The sequence below is a fragment of the Lacerta agilis genome, chromosome 14, assembly GCF_009819535.1.
Source record: "Lacerta agilis isolate rLacAgi1 chromosome 14, rLacAgi1.pri, whole genome shotgun sequence".
Classification (NCBI taxonomy): domain Eukaryota; kingdom Metazoa; phylum Chordata; class Lepidosauria; order Squamata; family Lacertidae; genus Lacerta; species Lacerta agilis.
In genome coordinates this window covers 22,132,664-22,145,250 of record NC_046325.1, presented here as the reverse complement: position 1 = coordinate 22,145,250, position 12,587 = coordinate 22,132,664, and the positions used below count along the sequence as shown (strand labels likewise).

Genomic DNA, 12,587 nt, shown 5'->3' with positions numbered 1-12,587 from the left:
TTTCTTGCTCAAATGTCTACCTGTTTAGAGTTGGGATTCTTGTGCTAAGCTCTAGTATAGTACAAGGTTGTTTCGTTTTCATCATCTTAACATATATTCAGATGTTTTCTACAGTGCTCAAAATCCCTTCTGTTCATGGAGAGAAAAAGCCTTCTTCACTTGCTTTCCCCACCTCACTGTTGTCTGTGTGTTTGTCTTTTATATGCCATATTATTGTCTAGATTCCAGCACACACACACCTGGTTAGTAAGAGTGCAATTTACACATACAAGGCAGCATGTGAATAGACCCTTCCCTGCACCCCCCTCCTGCTTATGTAAATTATGCTTCCCACTTCCCACCCAGCAGCTTTTGGGCGGACTGGAACGAGTGTGATATAAATGAGCAGGATGGCACTTCCTGTATCTGTTCTCCCCACCAGAATCACAATGCAAGATTTTGCAGAGGCAGGAAGATCTGCAGCTGTGGGTAACATTCAGGGCAGCTACAAGGAAGACAATATGCCAGCAAGTTTGGAAAACTCAGCAGTGGCCAGAGGATTGGAGAAGATCAGTCTACATCCCAATCCCAAAGAAGGGCAGTGCCAAAGAATGCTCCAACTACCGCACAATTGCACTCATTTCACACGCTAGCAAGGTTATGCTTAAAATTCTACAAGGCAGGCTTAAGCAGTATGTGGACCGAGAACTCCCAGAAGTGCAAGCTGGATTTCGAAGGGGCAGAGGAACCAGAGACCAAATTGCAAACATGTGCTGGATTATGGAGAAAGCTAGAGAGTTCCAGAAAAACATCTACTTCTGCTTCATTGACTACGCAAAAGCATTTGACTGAGTTGACCACAGCAAACTATGGCAAATTCTTAAAGAAATGGGAGTGCCGGATCACCTCATTTGTCTCCTGAGAAATCTCTATGTGGGACAAGAAGCTACAGTTAGAACTGGATATGGAACAACTGATTGGTTCAAAATTGGGAAAGGAGGACGACAAGGCTGTATATTGTCTCCCTGCTTATTTAACTTATATGCAGAATTCATCATGTGAAAGGCTGGACTGGATGAATCCCAAACCGGAATTAAGATTGCTGGAAAAAATATCAACAACCTCAGATATGCTGATGATACTACCTTGATGGCAGAAAGTGAAGAGGAATTAAAGAACCTTTTAATGATGGTGAAAGAGGAGAGCGCAAAATATGGTCTGTAGCTCAACATAAAAAAAAACTAAGATCATGGCCACTGGTCCCATCACCTCCTGGCAAATAGAAGGGGAAGAAATGGAGGCAGTGAGAGATTTCACTTTCTTGGGTTCCATGATCACTGCAGATGGTGACAGCAGTCACGAAATTAGAAGACACCTGCTTCTTGGGAGAAAAGCAATGACAAACCTAGACAGCATCTTAAAAAGCAAAGACATCACCTTGCCGACAAAGGTCCGTATAGTTAAAGCTATGGTTTTCCCAGTAGTAATGTACGGAAGTGAGAGCTGGACCATCAAGAAGGCTGATCGCCGAAGAATTGATGCTTTTGAATTATGGTGCTGGAGGAGACTCTTGAGAGTCCCATGGACTGCAAGAAGATCAAACCTATCCATTCTCAAAGAAATCAGCCTTGAGTGCTCACTAGAAGGACAGATCCTGAAGTTGAGGCTCCAGTACTTTGGCCACCTCATGAGAAGAGAAGACTCCCTAGAAAAGACCCTGATGTTGAGAAAGATGGAGGGCACAAGGAGAAGGGGACGACAGAGGATGAGATGGTTGGACAGTGTTCTCGAAGCTACTAACATGAATTTGGCCAAACTACGAGAGGCAGTGAAGGATAGGCGTGCCTGGCGTGCTCTGGTCCATGGGGTCACGAAGAGTCGGACACGACTGAACGACTGAACAACAACAACAAACAAGGAAGACCCACCAGGGCTGTGAGCTTTAATGATCCACATTGAGAATGAAATAGACTACAGTAAGCAGTAAATTGAGTTTAAAAGCTGCTCTAATTAATGATTAATGAACAGTTTATGGTTTCAGACTAGGTATGTGGATATTTCCTCTTTTTGCTATATATAATGTTGTGATTCTCACTTATTAATTTGATTAATTTGATTTTTTTTAATCACAGAGACACTGATGGGAAACCTCATCATAGTTTAAAACTTCAGGTTTATGGCTTTGAAGTTTTGCTAGCACTTAATCATAGGTACCGGCATGTCCTGTTCCATTTTATGAAAGTGTCCACAAAATAGTTTAAATTCAAATTATATGGATTTTGTATGTAAAGTACATATTTTTGTGTGTACTTCAATTTTAATTTATTTGCTGAATTTTCTTTTGTAACTAAAGGCTTTCCTAAGATCCTGAACACACTTAGGAAACAGAAACAAAAAAAACAGCCTCTACACACTAGGTTTTTAGTCAGTTGGTGGGTGGGTGCAATGGCTCTCACATACTAAAAAAAAAAAAAAAACTGAAGCAGGATTCCTTTTCAAATGTTCCATTTTCTGAAAGCAGAACTTTACCAAAAAAATATTTATCGCAAATGAATGACCCAAATTTCTTATACCATTCTTGCTCCATCACTCTGTCAGGGGCTGATCTGGATTGGAAGACTGGGGAATGCATTCACAGGGAGATCAGCTCCTAACAGAAGAGGAGGGAGAATATTCGCCGCTACCACCCTGCTTCCAGCATTTCCATAAGCAGAGAGACATGCAGACATAGAGGCTGCTCAGTTGAGAGATGAGTTACCCAGCTATGAGACAGTAGCTAAGCAACCAGTAGGGAGGGAGCAGCTGGGCAATGCATCAGTAGAGAGTGGGGGAGAACCGCCTTCCTCCCCCTGAACTCAGAGATCTGATCATGTCAGAGAACAAAGGAGATGCATGGGGGGGGGACTTCCTGTTGGCACACTTCTTGCTGCAAAAGTGGGGAGGAGTCAGAGTAGGCAACTGATAACCTTGTGGAGGGTTCTTGTTTGTGTTTCCAACACAATGCTGTAATAAAAGGACTATAAATCTACCATAGGCTCATTAATTCTTATCATTGAGCTACCAGAAGATAGCTTGCTTTCTTGTCCTCAATCTCATATGCACAATTCTGAATAACATCACACTTTTGTGGGGTATTTTTGGTTACAGTTCCATGGCACAATGATCCTGAATGGAAAAGAAAATTTCTCAGGAACAGATGTGACCAATACAACTTGTATAATAAATATCAGGGAAGTGAAGAACTTTTACTTTTCGTTTCCTCAGAATTCAAAATCAGTAATAAGGGTCTCATCAATATCTCAGAAGAAATGTATGACATGAACTACTTCCTTCTATTTTCTTCTTGTTGTTAAATGTTCCTTGTTGTTCAGCTCAGGCTTCACGACAATTATATAGCATTTTGGGAAAAAGATGCAAGCTAATAATCCAGCACTAGAAGCTAAGATGGAGAAGATCTCCACAGCCACCATGTGTTTTCCCTTTGTGCTCAGATAAGTAGGAACAAAAGAGACCCACACACTGCAAAACACCAACATGCTGAAAGTGATGAACTTGGCTTCATTAAAAGTGTTGGGCAAAGACCTAGCAAGAAAAGCCACAACAAAGCTGACAAGAGCCAGAAGTCCCATGTAACCAAGAACAAAATAAAACATAAGGGCAGACCCTTCATTACATTCAACCACAATTTCTTTAGGCAAAGATTCCATGTTCAAATCTGGGAATGGGGGAGCAGTACAGAGCCACACTGTACAAAGAGCTCCTTGAATGAAGGAACAGGAGAAAACAATAGAAGCTGCCAGTCTTTTCCCCATCCAGTTCCTTATCCTGGATCCTGGCCTTGTAGCCATGAATGCTAAAACCACAGTGATAGTTTTTGCCAGCACAGAAGAAACAGCCACCGTGAAGATGATGCCAAAAGCTGTTTGCCTTAGGAGGCAGGTTACTGTTTGAGGTTTCCCAATAAACAGGAAAGAACAGAGGAAGCAGAGCAGGAGGGCAATGAGCAGAGTGTAGCTAAGCCCTCGGTTGTTGGCTTTGACAATGGGAGTGTTGTGGTATTTAATGAACATCACTAGCACCAAAGCTGAGATCACAGAAAATGAAAATACAATGAAAGATAAAGTGATGCTCAAAACATCATTGTAAGCTAAAAAATTTAAAGCCTTTGGTAGACATCCATCTTGGTCTGCATTTGGATACTGATCTTCTGGGCATTCAATACAATTGTCCATTCCTAGAAAAGAGAGAACACATTATGTTGTGGAGATGATGATACATCCATCTCTGAAACAAGTGCGTAGGTTTCTCTGAAAAGCTATGTTTACAATTCTATAGAATGGTTCTTACATATTTTCAGTATTTTCAGTATGGGGGACATTGTCCTTCATGATTAATCTTTTTGGGCTTTATTCCAGTGGTAGGTGAGGCCAGAGACAAATTTGGTTGCATTAGGAGGTCAGAATAGCTGGAGAAACAGATGTAACCCTTACATTTATATTTATACTGGCTGTGCCAGGTTCAAAGGTTTCTACACATACACACATCTCCATCCTCCATCTAGACAAGCAAGAGACATTTTCACAACTGAAGGACACATTCTAGCCATGCAAAGCAATCATGGAGGACATGAAGGTAAGTTGGTGACAGTGATTATATGGGGTGAGTAATATGGCTTGGGGAGAGGGCACAAACTGATAAGAGCCCCCAAAATCTAGATAGCACTCCTCCCTTTGGCCTTTGTGAAGCTGAATTCATACACAGGAAGGACAGTATGTGCAACCTCACTCTCAACTCCCCCCCCCCACAAATAAATAATTCTTCAGTGTCTAGTGAAATAGTTTGTTATGATGTGTGCTGCTAAACATACCCACCCTTTAATACAATAGTTAGCATAGCTGAGTATATTGTAAAGTTGCTAATATATGCACACAATTTAATATTTACAGAAGGTAAGGAAAGTCTAAGAACATTCATTTTAATATGATAATATGGTGGACACTTACCATTTTTGTTAGAAATCTTCCCTTCTGGACATGGGTGACAATCATAGCAACAGAACTGCTCCCCCTCTTTCTTTTTTCTAACAGAACCTGGACGGCAGTTGTCATTACACACTGAAGAGGGAGGCATCTGTGCATGAATGCAAGACAGGATAAGCTTAGAGCATGCTTTAATGTACAACGAATGGAATCAGGAAAGCACATTCATATTTTCATGGTCTCATACATGTCTCAGAAAGTACACAAAAGAGAAGACACTCACTAGTCTGGTGCTGTGTCCATTGGTGCCTTGTAAAGGCAAAAAAATTACAATTTATGACAGCTCAAGCTAAATATATTAATTGGGTGGATGCAATTGATATGCATATCTTAATAAATGTAAAAAAATGGGCACAAGTGAGCATGAGCTGAGTGAGGTGAAAAAATTGTCTTTTTTTCTCTGTGTGGTCATAATGTCACCCCTTCCCAATACACTATTTGCAATGGAAATGAAAGAGCCTTTGGCACAAGGGAGGCAAGAAATTCCATCTTAGCACATGGACAAATGGACTTGAAGGGGGACTTACTTAACTACAGCTTTTGCACTCCCTGAATATTTTGATGCACTCTCAGGTCAAAAAAACGAAGCAGTGTTTAGAACTGTACATTTTTAAGAGAAAGATTAATTGTATTGACACAATTAACATCACACCCAATTTGGACTTTTGGTTCTTTGGAGAAAAGGGAAAATCATTGATTCAAGTTATCATTGCCTTCAAAAATTACCTGATTACAAAAACATTTTCAATAACATAGTTTTAGTATATATTAATAGCTCATAATGGCCTGTATGCACAGATATTGATTTCTGTGGCTCTATACATTCCAAGGACATTCACTCTAATTGTTAAAGTGATTAACAGATAGATGTTAAAGTGATTAACAGATTAACTATATGGATGCTTGTGCCTTCCAAGAGCAGAAGCAACTATATTCAAATATGTTTGTCAGTAGCTTTAAAAACCTAAACAATGGATAAATAAATGAGTAATCCAGGATTGCTCCTGGGTCAGTTATTACTTATGGGTTTGGGGTTTGTTTTTTCCTAGCTAGAACCAAAAGTCAGACACTACCTGGTTAAACGTCTTGTGCCATGTGATGATCTCCTCATGAAGAGTAAACTTTTTGTCTGGTAAGGCCCATGAATCAATCCTTCCTACTTTCACCCTCGAGAAAGACCTATTTGGGAAAGTAACCCAGTTTATAATATCAAATCTGCTTTCCAATTCACCTCGCTCATCCAGAGAAACCTGATCCCCAGCACTGTTGTTGAAAGTGATTCTCCTCAAGAAGGGATGAAGCTATAATCAAAGAGGAATAATAATAATAATTCATGCTTCACTCAATTTTCTGAAGAAGTGGTAGCTGAAGAAGTGTGCATGCTTAGTCTCTAAGGTGCTACTGGAAGGAATTTTTTATTTTGTTTTGTTTTGTTTTTTTCAATTTTCTTTGTTCATTATCATGTAAAATACTGCTGACATTTTCTATCTAAGAGTATCCCAACAGTAATGTTTCAAAAGATAGAGCATATTCAAACAATAAAAAACATAATCAGATATATTAATACAAACCAGAAGCAGCACTATAAGAAGAGGCGACAGCTAACTATCTGTGATTCAAATATCATATGAAGAAGAAGCACTCTCATTTATCATCTTAACTTAAGTAGAGAAGGGGCAATGTAAGGCTTCACTTGAGAAGAAGTTCCACAGATTAGACCAGTGTTTTTCAACCTTTTTTGGGCAAAGGCACACTTGTTTCATGAAAAAAATCACGAGGCACACCACCATTAGAAAATGTTAAAAAAATTAACTCTGTGCCTATATTGACTATATATAAAGTAATTTTCCCACGGCACACCAGGCAACATCTCGCGGCACACTAGTGTGCCGCGGAACAGTGGTTGAAAAACACTGGATTAGACATCACCACAAAGAAGGCACTGCTTTGGAAATCAACCCACTGCATTTCAGATGATGAGAAAACACACAGCACTGCTTACACAAATGATCTGAATGGATAGGCAGGTTCAGACAAGAGATGGTGATACCTGGTGCTGTCTTGGTAGGTCTCTTGTTTTACTGTTGCCTGTAGTTACCAATTAGTACATAGTCTGACAGCACACAATGCATCCACCATCCTAAAGGTGAACAAATATATTCAGTGCCTGGATGGGAGACTACTTGTCAATCCTTTCTTAGTTTATTTGTCTTTCATGATGGAAGAAAGGCAGCATATGACTAAAGAATGAAGCAAATAAACATAAGCACACATCTGTGTTCTTTTCTATTGTGGATAAATAAATCATCTTTGATCATGCCTTTGTTGAGAGAGGCAACCCCATCAATCTGTAGTGGCTTCCTGTATTTATTTATTTATTTATTTACCTTTTGTAAAATTAAAAAAACAAACCACTTTTCACCATCTAAGTCTCAAATCAGCTTAGAATGAAAAAAATATGCAATATACAAAATGTAAAACATAAATGAAACTTCATAAATGAAAAACCTCAGAAATTAAAAATATCAAATATGTGAACTATACAGAGAGAGAGAGAGAGAGAGAGAGAGAGAGAGAGAGAGAGAGAGAGACATCAGGGAAGCATTCTTGATCCAAAGACATTCTGAAATGAAATAGTTTTAATCATGCATTTTAAAATCAGTGGGGATGGTCCCTGTTTAACTTCTTGTGTGAGCAGGTTTCCATCAAGTTGGGCTCACAAAACTGAAGTCAGAACTCCTTGTTGACACAGGTCATGCTTCAAGCCCATTAATTTAAGAGACTATAATAAAAGAAAGATGTGGGTTCATTCATTCTCCAGAAGCAATAAATGTCTGCCCATGTGCTACTCCCAACAGTGTGACAGGAAATGTGTGCATTCCTGCACTACATATATATTTTCATCCAATAAGAAGAATAGCTGAGAGGTTAGAGCTGGAAATGTTCAGTTTTCTGTACCTCATCATCACAGGTCATATTTGGACTTAAAGGTGTTTTGTGATTGTAGAGATGTTTTGGTTATGAGGTAATACCTGCCATGGTTGTGGGTTTGGAAGTGCTGTCACCCCTCTTTTCTTTTGATTCAATGAGTACATAGCATGTAAAGCATGGGCTATCACATAAACAGCATTGTATATACTATGGCTTTGAGAAGTCATGCTCATTTCAAAAAATGGTCCAGAAAGGCTGTCTAGCTTTTCCTTCCCTGTGCAAATTCCATCACTTTCTGCAGCCACTTGAGAATCTGAAAGTAAGCAGTCAAAAGCCTGCTGCCAGAAGTCCTTTATGAAACCATCTTGATTCAGCCAATGAGGATTTAACGACTGCAGGAAAATTTGAAAATCCTCTATCTGATTGGTGTGAACTGCAAAAGACAAGGCTCCCTGAAAGACTTCTATACTCCAGCTTCTGTGAAACTGTACTGCTGGAAAGTCCCATTGGGCTGTCATGATCCACACTCTGCCAAGGGATGTCTCAGCCATATTATCTCTTTCCACTTGATACAATAAATATATCAAACGCAATATAGACATAGTTTCTGAAAACACGATAATTGTTTTTACTTTAGTGTCGTTAACAAGGCAAAACCTATCCTCTTCCACTTGGTACCTATCCAGTAACTGAGAAAAGTCTGTCAGGGCTGGTGTTCTATCAGTGAAACCCAAGCAGATGCCATTCTGGGAGAGTTTGGGTATCAAGAGCTGTACAAAACTTTCTCCTTTGTCATCATCTGTTGTGAAAATTCCGACCCAAGTCCACTGGAAATGCAGTAGTAGTTTGACAATTCCCAAATACTGATTTTCTTCATTGGGGACCACCCGATAGAGGAAAGGGAACTGGTTTTTATCCCTCAGAGAAGGACCAAACAGGAAATAAGAGAGCTACAAAAAGAAATGTACTGTTGAAACCAGGTCAAAGATTGTGAACTTTCAGAAAGGTTGAAAGGAGAGAATAACATTTTGTCCTCTCTTCATCCATTTCCTAATTTTTTCCTCTAGAATTTGGAACTCGTTTTTCTGCACTTTCTGGTGCTATTAGTACCAGACTCCCTATCTTACAATGCTGAGCGAACACAGGGGTGGGTGACATTATGCCTTGAGTGCAGAGGCGTAGCTTGTAATTATGCAGCATATGCCATAACAATATGCCTCTTCTTTTCTTAAGCATTTTTCTATATACTATATCTGCAAAATATCACATGCTTCACATACATATCCCACCTGAGGAATCTTATAGATGCTTAAGATGGTGCTCATGTAAAGAGAGGTTTCAGACTCGAGTCCCCCAATAGCAGCTATCAGATTTTTCTGCTTGTCACAGTTGTAGTTGGGGACCATCCTTTTCACTTGAAAGAGAAGATTTAGGGTAGTCTGGTAAGTTATCTTTTCATTGAAGTAGCTGTCATATATGTGGAATCCCAGTGTAACATTTGGTAAGATCCTGGGATTCTCATTGATCTCTTTGACTGCAAACACCAAAGCCAGGACGTGCTGGTAGTTTTTTATCACTACGCTGCAATCAGAACATAGGCCATATAACATGAATAACTGAGATATCATGAACCCACAAGTCCATACTGTTCTTGCAGAGACATCTGTTTTTTTTCTGCATGGCATATCTTTTTAAAAAATTAACATAGAGAGGCAGACATTCTGTTCATTTTTCTGAAGCTCTGTCCGCATTAAGCAGCACAAAGTTTGTCCAACTTTTGAGAAGGCAGAATTGTCAGTTCTCCCTTCACCTCAAAAGAAATGATGTACATTCATACTTTAGAAACACAACTAATTGTTTTATTCATTTTCTTTTAACATGTTTGCATATTGATATTGCCCTCTTGTAGGTGACTAACACAATAAATAAATAATGAAACAAATATATTAATGGTACTGTTATTATATCAACCCCTTTAATAATCTATGAAAGGATACCATTCACTCTGAAAATTTAGCTTACGCTGTAAAAATACTTTTGGACTGTTAATTTGTCAAAATCATTATGAGTTGTATGAAACTAGATGACTAACCCTAAATTAGAAATGTCTATTAATTTCACTGAATCTATTTGAGTAGGACTAGCACTGGCTATCACTCTATATCTGGAGTAGGACTAGCACTGGCTATCACTCTATATCTGGAACAAAATAAAGAAAGGAGAGTACATGACAGCAGAGACAGACAAAGCGATGATAAAAGCAACTGGATATTGTGAAAACCATGAAGAAATGTGTTGGCAGAGAAATTGTTGGTGTGTAGAGCTGATAAAAGGGGGGATGGGCAAATTGAGAAAGGAACTAACTATCATTTAAAAAGTGTGTGTGTGTGTGTGTGTGTGTGTGTGTGTGTGTGTAATTATATATAGTGCAAGGATCCAGGAAAAGCATATTTTCCTGATATCAAAGATACATTTCAAACATTATTTACACTTAGGGATTACAATAACTTTACCCATGGATATCTCACATGGGTAAAGAAAGCCAAAGAATAATGATATACTCTGAACTAAAGAAGATGTTAAAGGTCTCATTTCCCAAGAAACCAGAGATGTTCTTATTGAGTATAGTAGAGGGGAAAATACCCAAGAAAGTACTTAGTCTATTCCTCTATGCGGCCAGAATAATTTATGCCCAAAGGTGGAAGGACAAAAATAGTCCTGCAAAAATAGACTGGCAGAATAAGCTAAGAGAATACGCAGAGCTAGCAATGTTGACTGCAAAGAAAAGAAATCAGAATGAATCAGATATAAAAGAAGAGTGGGAATACTTTGACAAATATTTAAAGAAATACAACAATCATATAAACTTCCAAGTGGGATTAGATATATGAGCAGCAGTTAATATAAGCAGAAGAAGGGTGGTAAATAAGGAGATGCAGCTTAACAAGGACTAAATAAAACCCCACATAAGGATGTGTGTGGAAGTCAAAGTGTAAAATAAACAATGGCAACTGTATAACTCATATACTAAGATATGTAAAATGCATAAATAAAATATAAATAAATAAATAAATGAGAATGGGATTATTATAGCCTGTCTATAAATGTTTTTATAGGAAACAAGAAATTCCTTACAGGGGTTCTTCAAAAAGCATTTCATTGGGATGTTGATCAAACTTCACAAAGTCAGAAAAGGGGAGAGACTGAGACACGATGCTGCCAATGATGACACCACCTGAATGATAATACTCATGTGGGATCTGGAGGGGATCACTCACGGTGCAAGTAAAGGGAAGTGCCTTGCAAACTGTTAGGGGAAGAAGCACCAACCATACAACCAGTAGCCACAGCAACAAAATCAGCATTGCACCACTCAGGGTGAAGCAAAATCCACTGCTCCGATCTAATTCATTACTGTACAAGCAATTTACAGCAAGTAGTCACTGAGTATTCCGGTTCTGCTAGCCAAAAGTGATACTTTATGGCACATAAAACAAACCCATCAGCCTTTTTTGTTCAGTTTGTCACTTCACAGTCTGAAAAAGCCAGGCCTGTTTTATATCTGCTTTCATCATGATTGCTTATTGTGAAAGTGGTCACTAAAAAATCCACGCCGTCCTTGGCTAGAAGAGGATTGCCATGATTTTACATAATTGCAGAGATCACAATTGGATCCCCAAAGAATTCTGCTCACAAGGGACAGAGCAGGTGAAGAAAGTGTATCTGTAGGTGTCATCACACATCTTTTTGTTTATTAATTCAGGAGCAACACCTGGGATTACTGTGATGCTGAGCAAGAAAATGCAACCAAAAAAATTAGGTCTGTGGTGTAAACCATAGAGCAAGGATGAGGAATGCTCTGGAAGTTGTTGGACTCCAGCCACTTCAGCCCCAATCAGTATGGCCAATGCAGCCAATGGTGAAGGAAGACAGGTGTTGTAGTCCATTAATATCTGAAGGGCCACAGGTTTTCCATTATCACCATAGAGAAAGTGGAAAGACTTGGGATAGAAATGGCAGCATGGATTATGTCTTTTCTCTGTTCCCATGCATAGGCTTACAGTTGTGCAGTCTTCTGGCTGCTTGTAATATATATTAAGAAACTTCCTCTGTCATTTTGATATTACATGAGGGATTTTTGTGAGGATTTCATAAATCACATTTTATATTCCAAGGATTATATAATCATTCTATGTAAGCATGTGGTGGTCCCGTGTACATGGAAACATACCTGAGTGGCTTGCACTGCAAACATCCTTGCACTATTTATATTCACCACTATCCCTGAATGATTGTTAACTATGGAAAAATCCAAGTTAAAGCAATTTTTAGTTTGTGTTCCATACTGTTCTAATGATTATGTTCACCTTGTTGGCACCCCATGTTTCAAGGTGTTGCTGGTAATGGTTTAGATCTCATAAGTGCCAACTCCCTGGTGCCCTGGATGCCCAAGTACCCACAAAATTCCCCATGAAGGGGCCAGGCACCCCCAAATTTCAGTGCCAGGGCCATGCAGGTTGCATGGCACCCATGGTCCCAGGCACCCACAGTTACGGGGCTAAGCTAGCACTTCTTGGATCAATACAATGCAGGCAGTTCTATCTACTGTGACAGCAACTCTCCAAGACTTCTAGGGAA

General features: G+C 39.2%; 1 protein-coding gene across 1 annotated transcript; it reads right to left on the bottom strand.

Annotated features, from left to right (window-relative positions):
* Positions 1-3,311: 3,311 nt before the first annotated feature.
* On the bottom strand, positions 3,312-12,204 carry LOC117057664 (vomeronasal type-2 receptor 26-like). The gene is made up of 6 exons (XM_033168502.1): positions 12,181-12,204; positions 11,085-11,209; positions 9,239-9,530; positions 6,092-6,319; positions 4,983-5,109; positions 3,312-4,213 (listed from the first exon to the last, which is right to left on the bottom strand). Exons 1-6 carry the CDS (start codon positions 12,202-12,204, stop codon positions 3,312-3,314), a joined length of 1,698 nt encoding a protein of 565 aa, XP_033024393.1.
* Between the last annotated feature and the right edge of the window lie 383 nt (positions 12,205-12,587).